This window comes from Balaenoptera ricei, chromosome 13 (assembly GCF_028023285.1).
Source record: "Balaenoptera ricei isolate mBalRic1 chromosome 13, mBalRic1.hap2, whole genome shotgun sequence".
NCBI lineage: Eukaryota > Metazoa > Chordata > Mammalia > Artiodactyla > Balaenopteridae > Balaenoptera > Balaenoptera ricei.
In genome coordinates this window covers 8,613,963-8,640,709 of record NC_082651.1, presented here as the reverse complement: position 1 = coordinate 8,640,709, position 26,747 = coordinate 8,613,963, and the positions used below count along the sequence as shown (strand labels likewise).

The 26,747-nt window shown below is 37.5% G+C and overlaps 1 protein-coding gene across 2 annotated transcripts in view; it reads left to right on the top strand.

Annotated features, from left to right (window-relative positions):
* Nucleotides 1-26,747, top strand: part of EIF5B (eukaryotic translation initiation factor 5B) — a 69,745-nt gene that overhangs the window by 40,613 nt on the left and 2,385 nt on the right. For both annotated transcript variants that reach the window (XM_059943220.1, XM_059943218.1), the window contains exons 11-23: nucleotides 9,213-9,320; nucleotides 9,498-9,608; nucleotides 12,010-12,077; nucleotides 12,641-12,782; nucleotides 19,843-19,974; nucleotides 20,388-20,570; nucleotides 20,715-20,876; nucleotides 21,385-21,516; nucleotides 22,578-22,709; nucleotides 22,817-22,893; nucleotides 23,015-23,179; nucleotides 24,614-24,752; nucleotides 26,497-26,658. In XM_059943220.1, coding sequence (XP_059799203.1) covers nucleotides 9,213-9,320; nucleotides 9,498-9,608; nucleotides 12,010-12,077; nucleotides 12,641-12,782; nucleotides 19,843-19,974; nucleotides 20,388-20,570; nucleotides 20,715-20,876; nucleotides 21,385-21,516; nucleotides 22,578-22,709; nucleotides 22,817-22,893; nucleotides 23,015-23,179; nucleotides 24,614-24,752; nucleotides 26,497-26,658 — 1,713 coding nt within the window. The remainder of the gene's footprint in view (nucleotides 1-9,212; nucleotides 9,321-9,497; nucleotides 9,609-12,009; nucleotides 12,078-12,640; nucleotides 12,783-19,842; nucleotides 19,975-20,387; nucleotides 20,571-20,714; nucleotides 20,877-21,384; nucleotides 21,517-22,577; nucleotides 22,710-22,816; nucleotides 22,894-23,014; nucleotides 23,180-24,613; nucleotides 24,753-26,496; nucleotides 26,659-26,747) is intronic.

Genomic DNA, 26,747 nt, shown 5'->3' with positions numbered 1-26,747 from the left:
GAGGCTTCTATCAATATTTAGTCAAGTTCACATGCCTAGCTGGCTTACTGTTTGACCTACTTAATGAGGTAGACTTCTACTACTACTTGTACTAGGCTTCAAGAGAAAGTTTTCTTTAGTTATGTCAGCTTAGCATAAATAATACACTAAAAACTACTTTAGTTTGCTTTGAGGATGCTAAACTATTTTAAAGCTAAAAACTGTTCTTAGCTTTCTTTTTCTTAATCTTTTCATATGTAATTCTAGTTTTTAATTTTTGTTTTAATACCTATATATCAATATTTGCCTTTTCCTTCTGTAAAGTCTAGATAGGAATAGATTTTCTGAATCTCTAAAGGACTAACAAAGTCTATTATTGTAAACTGGGGTTTCTCAACCCCAGCACTGTTGACATTTTTGGGCTGAATAATTCTCTGCTGTGGGGCACTGTCCTCTTCATTTTAGGATGTTGAGCAGTATCTCTGGCCTCCACCCACTAGATCCCCTCCCTTCTCCTGCATGTGTCTCTGCTTCTTCCCCACAGCACCTACTCAGGCCAACTCCCTTGTTGTATACCTATGTGTAAGAGAGACAGTTTGTGTACTGTGTTTGATGATTTAAAAACAAACAGAATGGGTGTAATCAGAAAGTAAAAGTTCCCCCATTATCTCACTCCCCAGTGAGATAACAAGAACTACCCTTGTTAATGAATCTGTTTATGAGCCTCATGTTAAAAAAAAATTCATTAAAAATTAGATAATAAATTTTGTGGATGCATATTATTTTCCACGTAACAATATGCTATGGGCCTCTTTAGCTCAACAATTTTTAAACAGCTTGGTTGAGATATGATTTACGTACCATAAAATTGACCCATTTTAAGTGTACAATTCAGTGACATTTTTGTAAATTTACAGAGTTTTGCAACCATCACCACAACTCAACTTTAGAATATTTTCATCACCCCAGAAAAACTCCTTGTGCCAGTTTGCAGTCATTCCCCATTCCTAGCCCTATGCAACTACTAATCTGTTTTTCTGTCTCTAGAGAGCTGTCTTCTCTGGAAACTTCATTATAAATGCAATCATATAATATGTAGTCTTTTGTGTCTGGCTTATTTCACTTAAGCCTATTCATCTGTGTTGTTGCTCTATCAGTACTTTGTTCCTTTTTACTGACAAATAGTGTTTTGTTGCATAAATATACCACATTTTATTACTGTCCATTCACCAGTTGAAGGACATTTGAGTTTCCACTTTTTTGGCTATTATAAGTAGTACTGTTATAAACATTCTCATATGAATCTTTGCATGGAAGCATGTTTTTATGTCTTTTGGATATGTTCCTAGGAGTGAAATTGCTGAATCATATGGTAAATTTGTGTTTAACTTTTTCAGAAACTACTAAACTATTTTTCAGAGTGGCTTTGCAACTGAAGATTTTTATCAGTTGAGGGTTCTGGTTTCTCTACATCCTCACTAATACTTGTTATTGTCTGCTTTTCCATTATAACCGTTATAAAGGATGTGAAGTAGTATATCTTATTGCAGTTTTAATTTGCATTTCCATGATGTTGAGCATATCTTTGATGTTTATTGGCCATTCCTATAATCTTCATTGTTGAAACATCTATTCAAATTTTTGTCCGTTTTTAAATTTTGGAATTTGTCTTTTTATTATTGAGTTGTAAGAGTTCCTTTCATTTTTTAAGTTTCTTTTGAAGTGCATAAATTTTTAATTTTGGTAACATCCAGTTTATTAAATTTTTCTTTTACTAGAGCATGCCTCTGGTGTTGTATTGAAGAAATCTTTGCCTAACCCAAGATCATGAATATTTTGCCCTGTGTTTTCTTCTTAAAAATTTATACTTTTTGTTCTTGTATCTTTAACTCTTTGTTAAGATAATTTTTTTGTATGGTGTGATGTAAGGGACTAACATCATTTTTTAATGAATTTAACCAGCATCATTTGTTTAAAAGACTACTCTTCCCCCATTGTGTTGTCTTGTCATTTTTGACAAATCAAGTGATCAGAAATGTGAGAGTTTATTTTTTGACTTTTGAGTTCTGTTTCATTCATTTGTATATCTGTTCTTATGTCAGTACCATACTGTTTTCAGTTACTGTAGTTTTATGGTAAGTTTTGAAATTGGGAAATGTAAGTCTTCCAACATTATTCTTGCTTTCAGATAGTTTTGACTATCCTAGGTCACTTGCTTTTCCATACAGATTTTAGGGTCAGCAGTTTCTGCAAAAAGTCTACTCAGACTTTGATAGAGATTGCATTGAATCTGTAGATCAATTTTATGGAGAATTACCATCTTATTAATATTAAATCTTCCAATCCATGGAAAAAGGCTGTCTCTCCATTTATTTATCTCTCTTAAAATTTCATCCAGCAGTGTTTTGTAGTTTTCAGAGTACAGGATTTATGATTCTTTTGTTAAATTTATTGCCAAGTATATTTATTGTTTTTGATGCTCTTGTGAATGGAGTCACTTTATTTAATCTTCCATTGTTAGTATAAAGGTGCAGTTGATTTTATAGATCTTGTATCCTGCAACTATACTGAAATTTTTTTATTCCAGTAATTTTTCATGGATTGCTTAGGACTTTCTGTAATCAGTGTCATGTCATCTATCAAAGACAATTTAATTCTTCCTTTCCATTCTTACTGCTGCTTATTTCTCTTTTTTTGCCCTATTTCCCTGGCTAGACCAATATATTGTTGAATAGAAGTGGTAAGAACAGACATACTTGCCTTGTTCCCAGTATTTTGGGGGAAAATGTTCAGATTTTCACCATTAACTATGATATTAGCGGTGGGTTTTTCACAGATGTCCTTTGTCAGTTTGATGAAAATCCCTTCTTTTCCTAGTTTGTGGTGAGTTTCTGTTGGTGAGTGGATGATAGATGCTTTTTGTATATTTATTGAGATGGGTTTTTCCCTTTTTTTAAACTAATATATGATGTATTATGTTAATTGGTATTCAACCAACCTTGCATTCCTGGAATAAATCCCACTTGATCATGGTATATAATCCTTTTTATATGGTACTGGGTGTCATTTGTAATATTTTGTTGAGGAATTTGTGATCTATACCTATGAGGATATGGATCAGTAACTTTCTTTTCTTAAGATGTGTTTCTCTGGCTTTGATTTCAGATTAATATTAACCTCGTAGGATTAGTTGGGAAGTGTTCCATCCTTCTCTACTTTCTGCAAGAGTTTGTGAAGGATTAGATTATTTCCTGTTTTGAATGTTTGTTGGGATTCATCAATAAAGCATTTTTGGGGGGAGGATTTTAAAATTACTAATTCAGTTTATTGTATTGTCATTTTCTTTTTCATCTTGAGTCATTATCAGTAATTTTTGAGTTTCTGATTATTGTTTTTCATCTAAGTTGTGAGCATAAAATTGTTCATAGCATCCTTTTACAGTCCTTTAAGTTTCTGTAAGGTCAGTAGTGGTGTCTCCTCTTTTGATTCTAATTTTGGTGATCTTTGTCTCCTCTTTGTTTTTTTTTTTTCTTGGTCTGTCTGGCTAAAGGTTTTCCATCTTCTTGAGCATCTCAAACCAACTTTTGGTTTCATTGATTTTTCTTTATTTTTGTTTTGTTCTCTTTTTAGTTGATTTTTTATTCTTTATTATTTTCTTTTTAGTTTGGGTTTAGTTTCCTCTTCTTTTGCTAATTTCTTAAGGTGACAACTTAGATAATTGATTTGAGACCATTCTTTTTTTCTCCACATCATATAGGCATTTACAGTTACAGATTTGCCTCTAAGGTACTGCTTTAGCTGCATCCCACAAATTTTGACGTTTTTTTGGTTTTCATTCAACTCAGATTTTCTAATCTCGCTTTTACTATTTCTTCTTTGATCATGAATTATTTAGAAGTGTATTGTTATAATTTGCAAATATTTGTGGATTTTCCTTATTTTCCTTCTGTTAATTCTAAATTCTGATCATTGTGGTCAGAGAACATACTTTGTATAGTTTCTGTCATTTTAAAATAATTGACCTGTTTTGTCTTCTAGCATATGGTCTCTTCTGGAGAATTTCTTGTGTACTTAGGAAGAATGTGGATTCTGCTGTTGGTGGGTCTGCTGTTAGTTAGGTTGGTTTTGTTGATACTTCTGTTCAAATTTTGTATACATTTGCTCATTTTATGTATAGTTTTTCTATCCATTATTGAGAGTGGGCTATTGAAGTTCCCAAATTTATTGTTGAATTTTATTTCTCCCCTCAATGTTTTCAGTTTTTTCTTCATGTATTTTGGGTCTCTGTTAGGTTCGTATGTGTTTATACTTGTTATACCTTCTTGAGGATATAGATATGTCTCTCTTGTCTCTAATAACATTTTTTGTCTGTTATTAACATAGCCATGAATCTCTCTTATAGTTACCATTTGCACGGTATGTTTTCAGTCTTAATGCTTTCAGTTTATGTCTGTGTCTTTGACTCTAAAGTGTCTCTTGCTGACAGCATGTGCTTTAATCTTGCTATTTCATCCAGTCAAACAATGTGCCTTTAAGGGCATTTAATTGATTCACATTTAAAGTTATTATGGGGAATTCCCCACTGGTCCAGTGGTTAGGACTCTGCACTTTCACTGCTGAGGGCCTGGGTTAAATCCCTGGTTGGGGGACTAAGATCTCACAAGCCACTTGGTGTGGCAAAAAAAAAAAAAAAAAGTTGTCATAGATGTGATTGAATTTTCTTCTCTCATTTTGCTATTTGTTTTCTACATATTGCATGTCTCTTGTGTCTTTTTCTCTTTTTTTAAGTTATTTTCTTCATGGTTACTCTAGGCATTACAATATGTATCTTAACTTCCTATTTTCTATTACTAGTAGCTTAATTCTAGTTAAAAAAAGATTTTGTTCCAATATAGATCCATTTGTTTCTTCTTCCTTTATGCTATTATTGTTACATATATTATGTATTATTGTTACATATATTATGTTTATAAATGTTACAAACCCAATAAAACAGTGGTGCTATTAATGTCTTATTTGATCTTATCTTTTAAAGGAATTCAGAGAAGAAAGGAGAAAAATATATTGATAGTCTTTAATATTAGCCTAAATATTAACGTTTCTAGTATTCCTTATTTCTTCCTATGAATTTGAGTTTCTGCTGGTGTCATTTCTTTGCTACAGTATAGCTCCAGTACCTCCCTCGCCTTGCCTTTGTTCTGTCTTTGTAATATTTGTTACATCTTTATAAGATCAAGCATACAACTTTAGAATTATTTTTGAAGTTATCTTTTAAATCAGCCTTTAAGAGAAGAAAATAGAAAAAGGTAATTTTTACTGTCTTTTATATTTACCTATATAATCATCTTTTACCATCACGCCTTTTTTCTTCATGTGGCTTTTAGTTACCATGTGGTGTCACTTCATTTCACTCTGATAAACTTTCTGTGATATTTCTCATCATGCTAATCTTCTAGCAGTGAATTCTCTTAGTCTTTTTAAGTCTGGGAATTCTTTATTTTACCTTCATTTTTAAAGATAATATTGCTGCATGCAGAATTCTTGCATGACAATTTTTTTCTCTTGTTTAGTCCTTTGAATATGTTACTTCATTGCCTCTGGTCTCCATTGCTTATGATTAAAATTAAGCTGTTACTCTTATTTGGGTTCCCTTCTACACAGTGAGTGATTTTTCTCTTGCTGTCAAGATTTTCTTTTTGATCTTGGCTTTTAACAATTTAACTAGGGTGTGTCTTGGTGTGGCTATCTTTTGTATTTATCCTACTTGGAGTTTTTTGAGTTTTTTAGTTGTGTAGATTGATGTTTTTTGTCAAATTTTGAACATTTTCTGCCATTATTTCTTCAAATATTCTTTCTGCCTATTTCTCTGTCTCCTCTCCTTCTGGAACTCCACTGGTGCACTTGAGGGTATCCTGCAGATCTCTCAGGGCTCTGTCCATTTTTCTTCATTCCTGTTTAGTTTCTGTTAATCTATCTTTAAGTTCTTTGATTCTTTCTTCTGCCAGGTTATAGCTACTGTTGAGCCCCTTCAGTGAATTTTTAAATTTGTTACTGAACTTTTTAACTCCAAAATGTTCAAGTTTTTTTTTTTAGTAATAATTTTTTTTTTCTATTTATTGATGTCCTCTTTTGATGAGTCATCATCACACTTTTCTTTCAACATGGTTCCCTGTTTTTGAGTCTTTGTCTGCTAAGTCCAAAATCTGGGTCTCTCAGAGGTGGATTCTGTTGGCTCCTACAAATGTGGTAGTTTGGGTTTGTTTTTTTTTTAATTTATTTGCCTAGTGAATCAGGTGGACTAATTCTGTTATGTCTTTGGCTTCTATTGTATGCAACTGCTGATGCCTCTTCTCAGTTTTGTTTTCTTTGTTTTTGTTTGTTTGTTTGTTTTTGTTTTTTAAGTTCTTGTTTTTATTTTTAAGCCTGGCTTCCTAGGGCTTGCCCTGGGTCAGTGTCTTAGTATCAGCTGTGGTTTGTCAGTGGTTGTGCTCAAACACTTTGAGCCAGTAAGGCTTCCACCATTTGCCAGTGGATCTGGTAGTTTTCTAGTCCCCAGTGGTTTTCACAAGGCCTCTCATTGAGCCAGGAATGAGTAACTCACCAAGGACCTCTTTGGTCTCTTCTGACAACCTTGTAAGGGGCACAGCCTTCTGGACCACCGGAGATTAGTAGTATCTTATCAAAGCCTGGTTTGTCGGTCTTGTTCCACAAACCTCCCTGTTAAATGTCTGACTGATCTTCCTGGTTATCTCTTGTCTCACCAGTATCAAGACCTTAGTCTAGTTGTGATTTTAGTTTTATCTCTTTGTTTGCCATTGGGGTCACTCCTGGTTTTGGCAGTGCCCTACAGTGTGAAATCCCCTGTCCCTCTCTCATATCACTTCTGCCCCATGGAGCTGTGGGAGTGAGAGGAGTGTGATGGAGCAACTCCAGTCTGAAACTCCACAGTTGCTCTTACTGATGGTCAGTAGATTTTCTTGAATTAAATGTTTCTCAATTTGTTATATGTTGTTGGCCGATTTCTAGAGTCTTTAAGTGGCTGTTTAGACTATTTTGTCTAGTTTTATCTTTTCTTTTTAGGGAGAGGACTTGATGAGCCTCCTCATTCCATCATTTAAGAAGTCCTGCCTCACAACACCTTTTAACAGCTCCATACTGTATTCCATTTTATAGAAGGATCCTAATTTAATTTTGTATCCAACTGCTTGGGCTGCCACAACAAAATACTGCAAACTGGTAGGCTTAAACGACAGAAATTTATTTTCTGACAGTTTTTGAGGATAGAAGTTCAAGATTCAAGAGCTAGCAGGGCTGTTTTCTGGTGAGGACTCTTTTCCTTACTTGCAGGTGACTACCTTATTACCGAGTCCTGACATGGCCTTTCCCCTGTAAGTGTTGAGAAAGATTTTTGATTTTCTTTTATAAGGACACCAGCTCTATTGGATTAGGGCCCCACCCTTAGGACCTCATTTAACCTTTCCATTACCTCCTTAAAGGCCTTATCTCCAAATAAGTCACATTGGGGGTTTGGACTTCAGTGTATAAATTTGGAAGAGATAACAGTTCAGTCTATAACACACTTCACGGTTTTGAAACCTTGCTATATACTGTAATTTTCTGACATTCACCACAGACTTCCTAAGTAAGACTCTCCATTGTGGATAGGATACCTATATGATTCTATGCAACCAGATAGGTATCAGCCCTGGGGTTTTGGAAACACTCATTAAGAAATCCTCCACTGGGGCTTCCCTGGTGGCACAGTGGTTGAGAATCTGCCTGCCAATGCAGGGGACACGGGTTCGAGCCCTGGTCTGGGAAGATCCCACGTGCCACGGAGCAACCTAGGCCCGTGAGCCACAACTACTGAGCCTGCGCGTCTGGAGCCTGTGCTCCACAACAAGAGAGGCCACGATAATGAGAGGCCCATGCACCGCGATGAAGAGTGGCCCCCACTTGCTGCAACTAGAGAAAGCCCTTGCACAGAAACGAAGACCCAACACAGCCATAAGTAAATAAATAAATAAACCCAAAGTTTAAAAAAAAAAGAAATCCTCTACTAAAGAAGATTAAGTAGTTACTGATTCTTGCTATGATAAATACTCCAGTGAGCAAACTGTTGTACACCTGCATCTCTGTATTCTTGTCATTGCTTCAGAGCAAATACTTAGAGGTAGAATTTCTGAGTCATGGTCTATATATATTACATTGCCCTCCAGAAAATTTCAGCACTTCATCAAGTATGGGAGAGAAAGGCAGTTTTCAACCATATCAAGTTCTAACTAAGGTCCCGTTTGCTTTTGAGTCGTACATGTTGTGAAGCTGTTGTGTACTACTCTTCGCTAGTAAATACTTACGTCTCACTTTTGACATTCCAAAATGTTTTTTCATTACAGTTTCTATAGAAAGAATCAGTGTCTAGTGGTAGAAATGAAAGAGTTCTTACAAAAGTGGTTTTTTAGATGGAAAATAGTGATAGTTTTGTAAATGACATTGCTTCAGACTTTTTGTGAAAGTGTTATTTCATTTGAATGCCAGCTTTACTGTACTTCAAAGGCTGTCATTTTAAAGCGGAGCTGCTAGCTTGTGTTTTGTTTGGTTCTCAGAAAGCTGAAGTATTTAGAAGTAAACGCTACAGTAAATACATGTAGTTCAAGGACAGGCTTTCTCATGCTTAGTGGTTACTTAGGAAGGTGGGAAGTGTCATTTGGATGTGTTAGGCTGAAGCTTGCAGTAACCATGTCCTAATTGAAAAGACATAGCATTTGTACACTGGATACAGTTTTGAAATATATTGCTTTAAAATTTTTAACAATTCTTAAATTCTAATGAAAGTGTTGGAATGCTAGCATATACCTCTTTTTATGTAAACCTCCACGTAAGTTAGAGGTTGTACTATATAGTAAGTTTGACAAAACAATCAATTCCTTTTTCTATTCATTATATTCCATTAAATTAACTATGTACAAAAGTGTTCAGAAAGTTTGAGCCAACACTTTACACCATTTTTATTCATAATTAGCAGTGCTGCTCAGAAATCTATTATAAACAGGTGTCTCCTTGTCCAAAGGTTGTAAAGTTCACATTGTAAAATGCAGTTACGTGTAGTTAAAGCAGCAAAACAACTTGTATGCAGGTCGTGGCATTCCCTTGCAAAGGCAAAATAATTTAAAGGAAGATGGTACTGAGGGTTTGAAATAGTATTTAATTTTGTGTTTTTTTTTAATTCCTAGAAACGGAGACTTGAACATAGTAAAAACATAAATACAGAGAAGCTAAGAGCCCCTGTTATTTGTGTACTTGGACATGTGGACACAGGGAAGACAAAAATTCTAGATAAAGTAAGAAAATTTGTGCATTGATATATAACTTTTTGAATAAGTGAATGATACCTTATAAAAAGCTAATAGAAACCGTAGCACACATGGGCAGTTCTGTTTACAAGTTGCTGTTTTCTTATTGCTTTTGCTTCTTTTTGCATTTTGAAATTTGAATCTCAATCTGCCATCTTATCCCAGCTCCGTCACACGCATGTACAAGATGGTGAAGCAGGTGGTATTACGCAGCAAATTGGTGCCACCAATGTTCCTCTTGAAGCTATTAATGAACAAACGAAGATGATTAAAAATGTAAGTGCACTGTGTTTCATGTGTTTTAATCTCTGACAAAAATTAAGGTATAAATTATTTCAAACACAGATAAAAGAACAGAATGGTACAACAGACCCATAATGCTCACCATTCATAATTAACACACGCCATCTTGCCCTTCAGATCTCTTTTTTAAAGCCATAAAACATGAAATGTTGTAGGAGTCCTCCTTCCCTCTTGCTCCAAGAGGCAGTCACTATTATGAAGTTAAGTAATCTCTAAATGTTGATATTACAATCCCATTATCTGATTACTTCTATAGAGTCCTCATCTACTATTTGGTCATTGAGTGATGGGATGTGGAGGAAAGGCAGAATTAACGCCTGATCCTTCACCTTTATTTACCAGCTCTTAAAATAAAGAGTGATTGGTTTGGTTTGCTATTATATTATTATAAACTCATGGATTTCAACATATTTACTGTGTTTTTTCTTATTTTTCTATTTTTTAAAATTTTTGGCTGCGTTGGGTCTTCATTGCTACTCACGGGCTTTCTCTAGTTGCGGCGAGCTGGAGCTACTCTTCGTTGCGGTACCCGGGCTTCTCATTGCAGTGGCTTCTCTTGTTGTGGAGCACAGACTCTAGGCGTGCAGGCTTCAGTAGTTGTGGCTCGTGGGCTTTAGAGCACAGGCTCAGGAGTTGTGGTGCATGGGTTTAGTTGCTCCACGGCTTGTGGGATCTTCCTGGACCAGGGCTTGAACCTGTGCCCCCTGCATTGGCAGGCGGATTCTTAACCACTGCCCAACCAGGGAAGTCCCTATTTACCATGTTTTAATCCATTTCAGTTATTATTGTGCTGAGATAGTTCCATTTTTGCCCAGTGATTGGCTCCTGAGTCTTTTTGATACAGTTCTAGTAGTCTTATTTGTGTTTGGTTACATCGTGCTGTTTGATGTAACACATAGCACATTATTACATGCTGGTATCTCTCTTCATTCCTTATTTAGTCTCAGTTCTGTGTATAGAAAGGGTCTGTGAGCTTGTCACTCAGTTTTTGTTTTGTGTGTTTGAAATTGTTTTATGCAGCTTGTTTTCTGGTAGATTGCTGAAGAAGGAGTAATGGGAATAATATTACTTGAGTTTTTTGAATATTTGAGAGTTACTTTGTGGCCTTCATCCTGGAAAGTTAGTTGGCTACATGTAAAATCCTTGGTTCACATTTTCTTTCCTTAAGTATCTTGACTGTTACTCCAATTTCTTCTCACATAAAGCATTGCAAGTTTGATTACAAGCTGGTTTTCATCCTCGTATAAGTTATGTAGTCTTTTTGCATCTTGCTTTCGGTTGTTCTGGGTCAGTTTTCCAGTTACATGGTGTTCCATTTCAGTATGTAGTTTAAAATCTTTATTTTAGGACAGTTTTCTTGAATTACAGATTTCTGAATTTGTAATTTAAATTTTATTTTGGTGTTTCTATCTGTTACTTCTCTGTGTTAGTCACTGGAGAGTTTGTAACAGCTTATTCCACCAGTTTCCTGGCTCTAAATCTGGTGTTATTTTAGCACATAGTTAAAAAGCATGATTTTTATTAGGCCTGTATGAAAGTTCTCAAGATAACCTTTATATGGCAATTGTAATTATATTGTTTGTATTCCAGACAGCGAAGTGGAAATAATTATGGTGAATTTTGATCTAAGACCACCAGAATACAAAATTGAAATGTTTTGCATTTGAATCATTTTGACCTAGATCACTGGATAAGATTTTGGAAAATCATTTGAAGATTGACAGAAGTATAGATAAGCACAGAAAAAAGTTTTGTGTGTGTGTATGTGTGAGAGAGATTTGTTGGTCAGTGCTACTCTTTAGATTAAAGGAGGATGTCCATATCTGGCTTCTTGCAATGTTGTTTCCATTCATTTGTGTGCTTTTGTCCAGAAAATCAAGTGTTGAGGTTAGTACTTGAATAAAGCAGGGTATGAACATATTCTTTAATATTTTAGGTTGATGTGGTAAATTTTCTTTAAAACATGCTTTGAGATATTTTTCAGAGTTTAGAATTGCTTTAAAATTGGACCAGATACATTTTCCAAATACGGAGAACCTCTTCTTCTGTGTCAGCTTTTTATAAATAATCACTCTCGGATGACTACTCTGTCATTTGTCACTTACTAATAATCTGTTCAGATTTAGACTACATCATAGTTATATAACTTTAACAAGGGGAATATTTTCTCATTTCAGTTTTTTTTCTGAAAAATTCCTTTTGATATTAATGAAAATATTAACTGTTGTGCTTTGCTGGTTGACACACTATTTTGAAACAGTTCATTTGGAAAAGGAAGTGATGTTGAAGTTTTCATGGCAGAATAATTGTTTTGTAAAGAAGCTTTCATTGTTTTGGCTTTGTTAAGCTCTCCACTTTCCCCCACCTTTTCTAGTTTGATAGAGAGAATGTACGGATTCCAGGAATGCTGATTATTGACACGCCGGGGCATGAGTCTTTCAGGTAAGAATGATTTGTGTCTTTTGTCATCAGGCAAACTGCTTGAAACCATTAAGTCTCAAAGTTCAGTGAGTGAGGAGTTCTAACTAGTCACTAGTCTTGGGGTACTGTTTTGAGATCTGTGGTCCCTGTAACTGCCAATCCTCATCTGTGCCTCACTGATTTAGTAGTACTTTATTTGGATACTTGTTTTTTGTAGAGAGAAGTCTTTTCCACTTTGAAAGAGCAAATCCTAATACATACCTGGTCTATCTCCTATGAAACCCATTACAGGTGGAATTTTGTCCTGTTACCTCTTGGCCATGTTCCTTAGCGCAAAAAACTTGGTCAGTAAAATTGGCAGAAATAATGGAGTAACTTCTGGAACTAAGTCATTCCAACTGATGTCAATTCACTGTCAGATAAGCATTTGGCAAGTTAAGGGCTAATGGCACTTGAATTTAATGCATGTACTTCATTTTGTTCTTTTTTGTTTAGGTTTTACAAAGAAATTAAAATTTTAAGTTTTTTAAAATAAAAGTATTAATTGCAATATTTTATTTATGCATCTTTTTCTTTTCCAACAGTAATCTGAGAAACAGAGGAAGCTCTCTTTGTGATATTGCCATTTTAGTTGTTGATATTATGCATGGTTTGGAGCCCCAGACAATTGAATCTATCAACCTTTTGAAATCTAAAAAATGTCCCTTCATTGTTGCACTCAATAAGGTAAGCTCTCCTTCTGAAGAATTAAGTTGTGAAAATATGCTTCTTTTTTGTGGTTAAAAAAATGTATAACTTTCATGTAAGAAAATGCACTTATGCTAAGTGTACAGTTCAATGTATGTTGACAAAATTATACGCACATTTAACCACCATCATTCAGAATATAGACTTACCTCCATAGTCCCAGAATGTTCCCTCATGTTCTTTTACAGTCGGCGTGCCCCTTCTGCACCCCCAAACACACCAGCCTTCTTTCTGCCGCCATAGACTAGTTTTGCCTGTTTTATAATTTCATATTAATGGAATTATACAGTGTATAATCTTTTGAGTCTGGCATTTTTCACTACTCATGTTAATATAGATTTATCCGTGTTGCATAGGTCATAGGTTGTTCCTTTTTATTGTTCAGTAATATTTCATCATCTGGCTAATACATCTTAACACTTGATCCATTTACCTGTTGAAGGATTCTTGGATTGATTACAATTTTAGGTTATTAGTGAAGCAGCTGGTAAACATTTTTACACGAGTCTTTGTGTAGACGTTTATTTTCCTTTACTTTTAGTAAATATTTAGGAATAGAATTGCTGGGTCATATGGTAGGTATATGTTCAACTTTATGAGAAAATGACACATTTTCCCAAAGAGATTGTACCATTTTACATTTTTTAACCCACAATTTGGAAGAGTTCCAGTTTCTGCACATTATTGCCAACACTTAACCCTACCTGTAAGCCATTCTAATGAGTGTGTAGTGCCAAAGTATACTGGTTTCATTTGCATTCCCATGATGACTGGCATCAAACATCTTTTCATGTACTTGTTCCATCTCTCTCTTTCTCTGTCTCTCTGAAGTATCTATTCAAAATCCTTTGCTCATTTTTATTCAATTGTTAGTTGTCTTAATTCAGTTTTAAGAGTTCTTTATATTGTCAGTAGAAGTCCTTTGTCGGTTATGTGTATTGCAGATATATTCTTATAGTCAAGGACTTAGTTTTTCATTTTCTTAATGAGGTTTTTGGAACAGCAGAAATTTCTAATTTTAGCAAAATCAATTTATGAGAAGTTTTTTTTTTTAATAATTTGTTGCTTGTGTTCTATATAAGTAATCTTTTCCCACCCCAAGGTCATGAAAAATTTCTCCAGTGTTTCTAGATATTCAACATTTAGATTTATGATGTTTTTAAGTTAGTTTTGTGCATGGTGCAAGGTAGGGTCAAGGTTAACTTTTTTCCAAATGTATATCTACTTCAAAAACCCCTTGTGAAAAGATTATTCTTTTCCCCATTGAATTACTTTGCAGTCTTTGTTGAAAATTAATTGACCATGTAGATACATGTTTGTTCTTAGTATTTCTCTTCTCTTCCATTGACCTATATGTCCATCCTTATGCCACTGCTACCCTGTCTTGATTATTGCAGTTTCATAGTAACGTCGTGAAAGCAGGTGGTGGTTAAGTTCTTCAACTTTTTATTTCTCAAAATTGTTTTGGTTATTTCATGGTCCTTGAATTTCCATATAAAGTTTAGAATCAGCTTGTTAGTTTCTTCCTTCCGGGAAGCCTTCTGGGATTTTTATTGGGGTTGTATTTGTAGATAAATTATGGGAGAATGGACATTTTAACAAAATTGAGTCTTCCGATCAGTGAACATGATGTCTGTCTCTACATTTACTTTACTTTGTCTTGACAATATGCTACAGTTTTATTATCTTGTGACGTTTTAAATTCACTGATTAGGCCTAGTAGCTTTTGTAGCTCATGCGGGAGTTTCTATATACATGATTATGTTATCTGCAAATAAAAACTGTTACACTTTTTCCCTTATCTGTATCCTTTATCAATTTATCAATTTTTTTCTTCCTTATTGCACTAACTAGACCTTCTAGAACAATGTCGAATAAAAGTGGTGACAGACATCCTTGTTTCTTCTCCATACTTACCATTAAGTATGATGTCAGATGTAAATGCACTTTATTAAGCTGAGGAATTTCCCTTCTATTCCTAGGTTGCTTAGTATTTTTTCTTTTAAGTCTTGAATGGTTGTTGATTTTTGTCAGATGCTCATTCTGCACCTCTTGATATGCTTATGTGGCTTTTCTCCTTTATTCAGTAACAGTGTGAATTGCTGTTGCAGTGGGGGTGAGGGGCTTTACTCTTTGTTATCAGGACTTTATTGTTTTTAGAGCACTTTAAGGTTCACAGCAAAACTGAGGGGAAGGTACAGAGATTTCCGGTATACCCCTGTCTTCACACATGCACAACCCCCTCCGTTTTCAACGTCCTCCACCAAGGAGGTACATTTGTTACAACTGATGAACCTCCTTTGGACACATCATTATCACCCAAAGTTCATCGTTTACATTGGGGTTCACTCTTGGTGTTGTATACTCTATGGGTTTGGACAAATCTAGAGGAGACTGACCACTAAGGCTTCTTCACAGCCACAGCTTCACTAGAAGACCTTTGTAAACTGAACCCTTTCTAAGTTTGTCACTTTTTTTTAAAGGAGAGATGACAATTCTCATTAAGCTCTGATCTGTACCAGTTGCAGAGATAGGGTTGTTTTCTCTCCATTCTAAGTCATGAATCCTGTTAAATAGCAATAACAAGAATTTACTGAGTGCCTAGTAGGTAATGGGCACTTGGCATATGTTACTTCCAACTATTGTATTAACTTTGGAGAGAGATTTCATGAGTTACTCTAATTCAGTTTGAGCTTATAAGTTCCCAAGTCTTCTATTATACACACCTAGTAGATCATTTCCTTTCACTTCATTTTGTTAATTTTGTTTTCTTCTAGGAGTTTAACTGTTTGTGTTTAATCCAGTTTCTCTAATTTATGAAGGTCATTTTCAAATCTTCATTTATTTTCTAAAGTTATAGTTACTTTGTTCAAACACAGACAAGGTCCTCCCTTAGGAGTTTTCTACAAGCCTATGCTTTTGACCTCTGACTTGAGCGTGGATTTGCCAGTGGTGGGCAAATCTGGATTAAGCAAGCACGGTGACCCTGCCAGATTGCGGTCTTCATTGTATCTTGGAAATCTCCATTTGCTCTTTATTCCTAGAACGTTTCTAGTGAAGATGACAATCTAACAGGATCTCAGTCTGCTCTTCCTCTGCAGGCACTACCTTAGTCACTTGCTCTTTCTAGTTTCGTTACTGTCTCCAGAGAAACCACATCCTAGGAGCTCTGAGTTAGCAGAGTGGGATGGTGGTTAAGAGCTTGGCTTCCCGGGTTTGAATCTTGGGGTCATATCCTGGCTTTGGCATTTCAAACTGTATAAAGAGGGTCCTTAATTAGCCTCTTTTTGCCTGCAAAACAGAACATTACTGGATTTTTGTAAGAATTAGAGGCGATAAAACATGTCAAGTGGTAAGACTAGTATCTGATCAAAGTAAGGGTTCAAAACAGGTTAATTATTATTATCAGGTGGAAAAGCTGTGACATAAATATTTTTATTCTTTCTGTAAATTTGGTATATCCTTATTTTTAAAATTGAGGTAAAATTTATATACAGTGAAATGCACGGAACTTAAGTGTGAAATTGAGTTTTGATAAATGTATGTACATCCTTGTTACACAGCCCAAATTAAGATACCAAACTTTGCATCACCCAAGAAGTACCTGTATGCCCCATTCCAGTCAATCCGCAGCCCCTCATAGCAACCACTGTTCCAAATTTTGTGCCCATGGGTTAGTTTTGCCTGTTTCTTGAACTTCATGTAAATCAAATTTGACAGAATATGTTCTTTTGTGTCTGGCTTTTTACATTTAACATTATGTTTCTGTGATTTCATCCATGTTGTTGAGGGTGTGAGAAGTTTGTTGCTACTTAAAAAACATGTCTTCATTTTTTAGAGCAGTTTTAAATTCACAGAGAAATTAAGGGGAAAGTACAGAGATTTCTGATATACCCCCTGCCCTCACACATGCATACCTTTTCCCATTATCAGTATACCCCACCCAAGTGGTACATTTGCTACAGTTGATGAACCTATACTGACACACTCAAAGTCCATAGTTTACCTTAGAATTTACTCCTGGTGTGGTGCATCCTGTGGGTTTGGACAAATGTATCATAATATGTACCCACCATTATAGAATTATACAGCCTTTTCACTGCCCTAAAAATCCTCTGTGCTCTGCCTATTCATCCCCCCACCTCCCACCCCCTGGCAACCACTGATTCTTCTACTGTCTCCATAGTTTTGCCCTTTCCAGAGTAGTCATATAGTTGGAATCCTACGGTATGTATGTAGCCTTTTCAGATTTTCTTCTTTCACTTAGTAATATGGATTAAAGTTTCTTCCATGTCTTTTTGTGGCTTGATAGTTCATTTCTTTTAGCACTAAATGATAATCCCATTGCCTAGATGAACCTGTTTATTTATCCATTCACCCACTGAAGGACATCTTAGTTGTTTCCAAGTCTTGACAATTATGAATAAAGCTGCTGTAGACATTTGTGTGCAGGTTTTTGTGTGCACATAAGTTTTCAACTCCTGGGTAAATAACAAGGAGCATGATGGCTGGGCCGTATGGTAAGAGTGTTTAGTTTTGTAAGGAACTGCCAAACTGTCTTCCAAAGTGGCTGTACCTTGTTGTATTTCCACCAGCACTGAATGAGAGTTCCCGTAGCTCCACATCCTCACCAGCATTTGCTGTTGTAAGTGCTTTGGATTTTGGCCATTCTGATAGGTGTATAGTGGTATCTTGTTTTAATTCGTATCTTCCTGGTGACATAAGATGCGAAACATCTTTTCATGTATGTATTTGCCATCTTTATATCTTTTTTGGTGAGGTGTTTTTTGTTAAGCATTTTGGCCCATTTTCAAATTGGATTCTTAGTTTACTTACTGTTGAATTTTGAGAGTTATTTGTATATTTTAGATACCATTCCTTTATCCAGATGTGTTTTTTTGCCAGTATTTTCTTCTAGTCTGTGCTTTGTAATGTCACTCTCTTGACTCTCTTTCACAGAGCAAAAGGTTTTAATTTTAATTAAGTCCAGCTCATCAGTTCTTTCATGGATCATGCCTTTGGTGTTGTATCTAAGCAGTCATCACCGTGGCCAAGGTCATCTGGGTTTTCTCCTGTTATCTTGTAAGAGTTTTAGAGTTTGGTGTTTTACACTTAGGTGATCGATTCTGAGTTAATTTTTTTGTGAAGGGTGTAAGGTCTGTGTCTATATTCAGTGTTTTGCCTGTGGACGTCCAGTTGTTCCAGCACCATTTGTTCTTTACTATTGATTTCTTAAATGTTAAACCAACCTTGTGTTACTGGAACAAATCCCACTTGGTCATGATATATTTTTCATATATTGCTGGATTTGAATTGCAAATTTTTTGGGGGGAAGATTTTCATGAGTGATTTTGGTATGTAGATTTATTTTAATATCTTTTGTCTGGTTTTGCTATCAGAGTAATGGCCTCCTAAGATGAGTTGAGAAGTATTTCCTCTGTTTTCTGAAAGGGTTTGTGTAGAAATGATATTATTCTTTAAGTGTTTGATAGCATTCACTAGTAAAGCACCATCAGCATGGAATTTAAGTAAGTTTAGTTTATTTAGGTTTTTTACTTTTGTCAGTATAGAAATTTATGTCTTTCAAAGAACCAGCTTTTGGTTTTATTGATATTCTCTGTTGTTTGTCTGTTTTGTATTTCATTGATTTCAGGGTTAATTTCTATCATTTCTTTCTACTTACATTTGTCTTCATTGTTCTTTTTCCAGTCTCTTAAGATGGAAGCTTAGATGATTGATTTCAGATATTTTTTTCTTTTTTAATATAAGCATTTAAAGGTATGCTTAAAAGCACTGCTTAGACATAACTGTTAAAAGCACTGCTTAGACATACTGTGTTTTTATTTACCATTTAGGTAGAAATATTTTCTGAATAGTTTTACTTGATATAGAATTCTAGGTTTATTTTTTTCCTTCATCATCTTCATTTTCTGGCTTTTATCGCTACTCATTCTTTGTTCCCCAGTATGTAATGGGGGATTTTTTGATTGCTTTTAAAAAGACTTTTTCTTTAAGAGTTTTGTCAGTGAGATTATATAATAGTTTTCTTTATATTTATCCCACTTGAGTTTGACTTTCTTAGAAAGTTCTTGGTCATTACTTGTGCAGTTATTTTTCTGCTCTCTTTTCTTACTCTTTCCTTGTTTAAGTGTTTGATAGAATTCTAGGACTTTACTTCTCTTAATATTGTCTCATAGTGACTGAAGTTTTTTTCTTTTCTCCATCCTTTTTTCTCTACGTGCTTTGGTTGGGATAGTTTTTATTTGCTTTATCTTCAAGGTTGCTGGTCTTTGGCAATATGTAATTTGCTTCAGCTCATCCAGTGATTTTTTTTTTCATTTCATATTATATATATATATATATTTTTTTTTTAGCTCTACAAGTTACATGTTTTTCCTTTAAAGTCATTGAGTATATTTATAATAACTATTTTAAGGCCCTTGTATGCTAATTATATATCATCATTGTCATTTCTGGGTCTATTTCTACTTACTGATTTTCCTTGTTGATAGCATTCATATTGGTCTACTTTATATTATCACCCTAGACTGAGCCAACATATTATGCCTTTTTGTTTGTTTTTACTCTTAAATAATCTTCTTTATACCCATTTATCATCTTTTGAAAAGTAAAGGGAAATAGATTATTTTCTACTTTCTATATTTTTCATGTCATTTTCCTGGTGATGGTACTTGGCTGTAATTAATCCTTTTTCCTGCCTACTACTTAACATAACCATTTTGGAATTCCAACATATGTTAATGTTCCTAGGATAATTACAGTTTTTCATCTTTTGCAAGAAATGGCAGCCTCTCATGAACTGGTTGGAGGCTGGTAGGCAGTATGGTACTTCACATTTAAGAGGGGATGCAGTTAAGCAGACTGTGAGGGGCTTTTGGTACAATGAAAGTAATACACACTCTTCCAGATATGTGTGATACACATTTGGAATTTCCTGGAGCTTTTAAATTAACCTTAATTAACTTCCTGAGTGTTGTGAATGCTTTAGAGATGTTTCTTATGAAAAATACTTTTCCAGATTGATAGGTTGTATGATTGGAAAAAGAGCCCCGACTCTGATGTGGCTGCTACTTTAAAGAAGCAGAAAAAGAACACAAAAGATGAATTTGAGGAGCGAGCAAAGGCTATTATTGTGGAATTTGCACAGCAGGTAAGAAAGCTTTCCCTTCTTTACGAAGAGACTATATCATAGAATATTTTTTCTTCTTTTACATTGTCTTTATAATTAAGTCACTATTTTCATTAATACTGGTTCTGTTCCCCTATTAATGGCAATTAGCATTTTCATTCTTTTCCCTTCTCCCTTTTCCTTTTAAAATCTTTATTTCAAGACCTCTCTTTGTAGTCTGAATGTTTAACTTTTAAAAACCAAATTGACTTGGAAAGAAACTACTTTTCTGTGATATGGTTAATACCTCCAGGATATACATGATCTAAGTGTTTTTGAGGAATTTTCAGAATGAAGAGCCATTATTCATCCAGCTTCTAGTTAGTCATTTCTGTTCTGGAGACCTCCTTCCACCACTCGGCCTGTGGGAATGACTTTGCTTTTTATGTCTCTAGGGGTTGAACGCAGCTTTGTTTTATGAGAATAAAGATCCCCGCACTTTTGTGTCCTTGGTACCTACCTCTGCACATACTGGTGATGGCATGGGAAGTCTGATCTACCTTCTTGTCGAGTTAACTCAGACCATGTTGAGTAAGAGACTTGCACACTGTGAAGAGCTGAGAGCACAGGTGATGGAGGTACTGGTCAGCTTTTCAGTTTATTCCCCCCCACCCCCACCCCCAAACAGGGTTCTTGGTTGGGGATGTTTACTAATTTAGATTTAATCTCAACATGGTGCATTGTAGCCTATATTTCACTCCCTTTGCAATAATGTCTCTTAGGTTAAGGCTCTTCCAGGAATGGGCACCACTATAGATGTAATATTGATCAACGGGCGTTTGAAGGAAGGAGATACAATTATTGTTCCCGGAGTAGAAGGGCCCATTGTCACTCAGATTCGAGGCCTCCTATTACCTCCTCCTATGAAGGAGTTAAGAGTAAAGGTAGGTCAGGGTGGTAAGTGTTGGCATGTGGGGACTTGCACAGTGTTTAAAAATTCTACTGAGGTGGTTTCTTCACTTCAAGAGCCACCTGGCTTAATACACAGCACACACCCTTCACTGGTTTTATTTTAGGTGTCTTCATACAGGAGGGACCATCCATCAGAGTAGAGATGTGTGAAAGTCCTTGTTTACCTACTAAGTTTCTCAGAAAAATCAAAATACATTGTTTTCGTCCTACACTGGTAGCTAGTTACTAGTATATTCCTGGTTTGTATGCCCCTTCTGCTCTGTGACTTGTCTTTTTACTCATTCTGTAGTATCTTGAGAAACAGAATTATTTAACTTTAATGTTGAATTTATCAGTCTTTCATTCGCACTTATTGCTTTTTGTATCCAGTTTAAAGAAATCTTTCCCTGTCCCAAGGTCATGACAGTATCATCTTACATCGTCTTCTACCACTAACCACTTTTCAAATAAACGTGATAACAAATGTTTTGATCTCTGTAGAACCAATATGAAAAGCATAAAGAAGTAGAAGCAGCTCAGGGGGTAAAGATTCTTGGAAAAGACCTAGAAAAAACATTGGCTGGTTTACCCCTCCTCGTGGCTTATAAAGAAGATGAAATCCCAATTCTTAAAGTAAGTTATTTTATTTTTTCCTCCAAAGCTGTTTTGAGTTGTACCTTGTGTCAGTAGAGCACATGCTAAGAATGATGAATAAAATGGGCATATTTGTCTTTGTGAAGACTCATCTGGTGGTCTCTTAACAAACAGTTGATGCTTTTAAATTACTTCAGTTTGTATAATCATGAATTGGCATAAATGATAATTTATATATATTCAAGTTAGAACATTTTATTTAAATAAAAAATGAAACAGAAGCTAGAAGTTTATTCCTTTTTTTTTTTTTTTTAAGATACTCAGCTATATAGATGGAACTAAAAAAATCTCTTACTAGGTTTTAGGAGTCATTTTAAAGCCTGTCTGCCTATTTTCAGGAACAGATGGGACACATGAGCCCAGCGGAGTTTCACAAAAGCAAACATTGAGACATATTTATTCTCTTGCCAAAAAGAAGATACCACTGTTGCCACCACATGGCTCTTCTGTGCTGGAACCATTATTCTTTAGGCAGCACCCAGTCCCTGTCGCCAGGGAATGGGCCCCCTTAGGGCCTGTGAGAACAGGGCAGGCATCCCTGCGGCCAGTCTTGAGTATGGGTGGACTTGTGCATCTTTAATGGCATCAACATGGTGGTTTTACTTATTTCTGGTCAAAATCTCTTCACCTTCAAAGGAGCGATGATGGAGTAAAGGGCTGCTGAGATTAGGGTATTTCATCATTAAATACCTTTGGGCTACTGTAACATATTACATTCATGTAGTACTTTTTAACTTTTAGAAGATTCTTATTTATCATGTCATTTCATTCACCCATCTATCTACTCTGCCAAGTGGTGCAGAGGTTAAACATATTTTGACATTAGTAAACCTAACATAGAGGTGAAGTGGGATACAGCTTAGTTATGGCCCCCAAATCTCTCCTTCCTTTCCTGTACAGGTTCTGCTATGCCTTGCACGTCCTAAGCCTTGGTTTCTTATTTTCAGATGAACACCTAATCAAAAAGAGAAACAGTTTAATTCTAGGCTACTGAGATAGAGATGTATTTATAACCTTGTCAAATGTAATTTCTTTTCAAGGATGAACTGATCCATGAGTTAAAGCAGACACTAAATGCTATCAAATTAGAAGAGAAAGGAGTCTATGTCCAGGCATCTACACTGGGATCTCTGGAAGCTCTACTTGAATTTCTGAAAACATCAGAAGTGCCCGTAAGTAACGGTACCCAACTCCACGAGAGTCAGTGGTAGGCATTGTTTATGGTGCTGTTCCTGTTACCCAACACAGGCAGTTAAACTAGGAAACTCCCTTTTTACAGTATGCAGGAATTAACATTGGTCCCGTCCATAAGAAAGATGTTATGAAGGCTTCGGTGATGTTGGAACATGATCCTCAGTAAGTAATTTCTCTTCTGCTGTAAAGACTTTTCTGTTGCCTATCTATTTTATTTTAGTAGAACTGTTATGACATGGTTTGTATTTCATTGAATGATCTTTGATGTGTTTTAACCTTTTAGGTATGCAGTAATTTTGGCCTTTGATGTGAGAATTGAACGGGATGCGCAAGAAATGGCTGACAGTTTAGGAGTTAGAATTTTTAGTGCAGAAATTATTTATCATTTATTTGATGCCTTTACGAAATATAGACAAGACTACAAGAAACAGAAACAAGAAGAATTTAAGTAAGTCGGTGATTTTTACCTACTTTGGATCTTTGGTAATAAAGTTGATTATTTGAGGATTACCAAATACCAGCCAGGTGTGTGGACAACAGAAGCGTGGCACTCGCTCGTCTCCCGGAGGCTGCATCCTCAGGTGGTGTGTTATACGCCACAGATTTGGCCCACCTGAGACACTCTAGCAGTGTGTGAACCAATCCTCTCTGTAACATTTCTGCTTAGTTTTTAATTTTCAACTTGGCAGACCTAGGTTGCGTTAATGGGTGAGTAGTGGCTACCTCTGGGGACTTTATCTTGCTGGAGTTCCTCATCTGGGGTTGCATGGAATGGAGGTAACACCATGAGAGTGTGGAAGATTAGAAAACGAAAGGAGGCGAGGCATTCCCTGGCAGGTGTCATTCCTCGAGCAATGACAGAGCCCGTGGTGCTGGGGAGCCCCTGTCAATGGACCTGACCAGGTCCCTGCCTCTCGGAGCTCAGGGGAAGACAAGCGAAGAACACGAGAAGTTGGGATAAGCGCAGGATGAAGCAGGGCAGGGCCTAGATAAGGCGAGGAGAGCTGTGGTTAATAGTGTGGCGGGGAGGCAGCTCAGCTGGGGAGAGTGAAGCGAGCCGCCCAGACACCCGGGAGGTGTCAGGTGGAAGGACACCGGCCAGCAGGGCCGCGTTCAGAGGTGGAGGCAGCCACAGTGACCCTCGGGGAGAGTGGCAGGAACCGCGGTAGGGAAGTTGGCAGCACCCATGTCCTGTAGGACCCCGTAGGCCATGGGCGGGGTTTAGGGGGCTGCTGGTTGGAGCCTGTCAGGAGGCCCCCAGGACGTCGGGGGGGCAGGACGTGGTGGAGGCTCAGACCAGCGTGACCAGAGGGAGGGACGGCTCAGTCTGAGGTACATTTTAAAAGTAGACTGTCTGGTAAATGCCGGGATTTAGATTGAGGTGTGCTCTATTTAGATCATGAAACCTGAAGGGGAAAGACTGAAGTTTGATTAAGAAAATGCTAGAAACCCTTAAAGCATTCTAAGCATATGCTTGATAAGCAGAGAAATAGTGTCCTTTTGGATCAACTGACTTGGGAACGCGGTAGAGAAAAGGAGGATGTGGTGTGATGCCTGTGTGGTCCTCAGAATAGGCCTCACACGGGCCCCAGGACACACCTGATGGTGGATTCCTCCGAGGCACCCAAGCTCCATCTTCAGGGGCAGGGCTCAGCCTTTGGTCTGGGCCCAGTGTGCTCCTGTGATGCAGCTGCTTTGAGGGGAGGGAAGAGAATGAAGAGAGGGTGCAGCACCCCAGGGACCTCTGAGCGCCGATGTGCGGCCTTCCTGCTGCTCTCAGCTGAGGGGAGAGGAAGCCTCGTATTCACCTGTATTTGCTTTTTTATGCTTCGAAGTGATTCTGTAAGCTTAAAAATTCTTGGGTTTTCTTTTTTCCTTTTAGACACATAGCAGTATTTCCCTGCAAGATAAAAATTCTCCCTCAGTTTATTTTCAATTCTCGAGATCCGATAGTGATGGGCGTGACTGTGGAAGCAGGCCAGGTGAAGCAGGGGACACCCATGTGCGTGCCTAGCAAAAATGTAAGTTCTGGTTGTACTTTTTAGAAAGTGTGTCATCTCTTAAAGCAGTTCTGGGAGTCCAAGAGTGATAAAAAACTGAAATCAAGCAGAGCTTGTCACCTCCTGTAATTTATACAAACTCGGTATCAGTGTTCCTTAATCAGTATTGATTCTCAAGCACCCGGTGTCAGTGCTTCAGGTAATGAAAGTTGCAGAATTATTGCCCTTCAAAAGTTTTTGATGTTTTGAGTCTGGGGGAAAGCTTAAAAAATAGTATAACGGACACTCACGTCTTTCCTCTAGATTAGCATCATAGCTAAGAAAAAATAACATTAATTCAATAAAATCCTGTAATTCACAGTTCACATTCACTTTTTACCAGTTGTCCCAAATGTCTTTAGTAATGCTGCTTGCTGACCTGGCCCAGGGTTCCTTTGAGGTGCACTGCATTTGGTTATTAGTGTTTTAGTCTCAATTATGAACAGTCTGCCATTCTTTTTAAAGAAGAGTCCAGAACAGTTTCACAGATGATTTCTCAGCTTGCATTTGTCTGCCTGTCCCCTTGTGACTAGATGCAAGTTAGAATGATTGGGAAGGGTACTGTGCACACAGGTGCTCCTGCGTGCCTCTGCACTGTCACACGGGTTGTCACTGTCGCAGCGCAGACTTGGGTGATCAGAGAAGGCGCTGTCGGCTCAGCATCGCCATCAGAGACAGTCTTCGCCCTTTGTAATGACTCAGTCACCTGGGGGCACTGAGAGTCCCTGTGAACTTCCCAGCGGCTTTAACCACTGACAGTCCTCGCCTGAGTAGTTATGACATGGATGGTGGCAGTATTGTGATCCCCCCTCCCACACGCTTCTCTAAAGAACCTTCTCCCTGCCAGCCTTTTCATTAGGTATCTTATACATGCCATTTTTTCTTGATACCCCAGTTATCCAGCGTTTGATCATTGGGAGCCCGTTCAAGCTGCCTTGTGTCCTTGCACATAGCACTTGGGGCCCTTTCTTCCTCTGTGGCGCAGTAAGGTGCTCCAGGCTCCTCTAGGACTCTCCCTGCCCCAGACTTGGTTCCTTTAGTGGGAGACGCAGCACCTGACGTCCTCCGAGTGCTGTGACTCACTGCTCCTAGGAGTCATGCTTCTCTGCCAGTGGCTAAGCCAGGACACTTTCTGGCAGCAGTGATCCCCTGTGTGGCTTCGGCCAAACCAGATTACCTGTCTTTACTCTCACTGCCCTGTGTCTCTTCACAAGACAGGCAGCAAGGGGGGATGATGATGTTGTTGCCTTCCCCAGACTGTGACAGGTGAGCAGCACGGCCGCCGGGGCCCACACGACGCGTCCCTGCCTCTCTGCCGCCGTCCCCGCCTCTCTGCCGCCGTCCCCATCACCCCAAGCTCATTTCTGACTTAGAACTTCTGTGCCTGCTGGTCTCTCTTACTCTGGCAGCTGTCACGTGGAAGGGCAGGGTGGAAACACGTCGGATGGACAGAACACTTTCCATGTGTCCCAAAGCACACGAGCGACCTCCTTTTGTCCTCACAGCCATCTTGTGAAGGCAGACGGGGTGGGGTGGTGTCACCCCCAGTTCTCCAGTGAGAAAAATCACACTGCGGAGAGACCCAGAGACCAAGGTGATAGAGGGGCCCAGGGCCCAGGCTTTGCAGCTGGCTCATTCGCTCCAGTGACGTCAGCTGTCCGGTTCGGGCGCCTGTGACTGCCACGATTCCTCTGCCCACGTTGTAGTTTCTGTTCTTACTTTACAGTTTGTTGACATTGGAATAGTAACAAGTATTGAAGTAAACCATAAACAAGTGGATGTTGCAAAAAAAGGACAGGAAGTCTGTGTCAAAATAGAACCCATCCCTGGTGAATCTCCCAAAATGTACGGAAGACATTTTGAAGCTACAGATATTATCGTCAGTAAGGTAAGTATCTCGCTCAGCAAAAGTGGCCCCTTTGAAGAAAGGGGGCCGTCGGCTCTTCTGATGGCCTTTTACTCAGGAGCTGAGGGCTT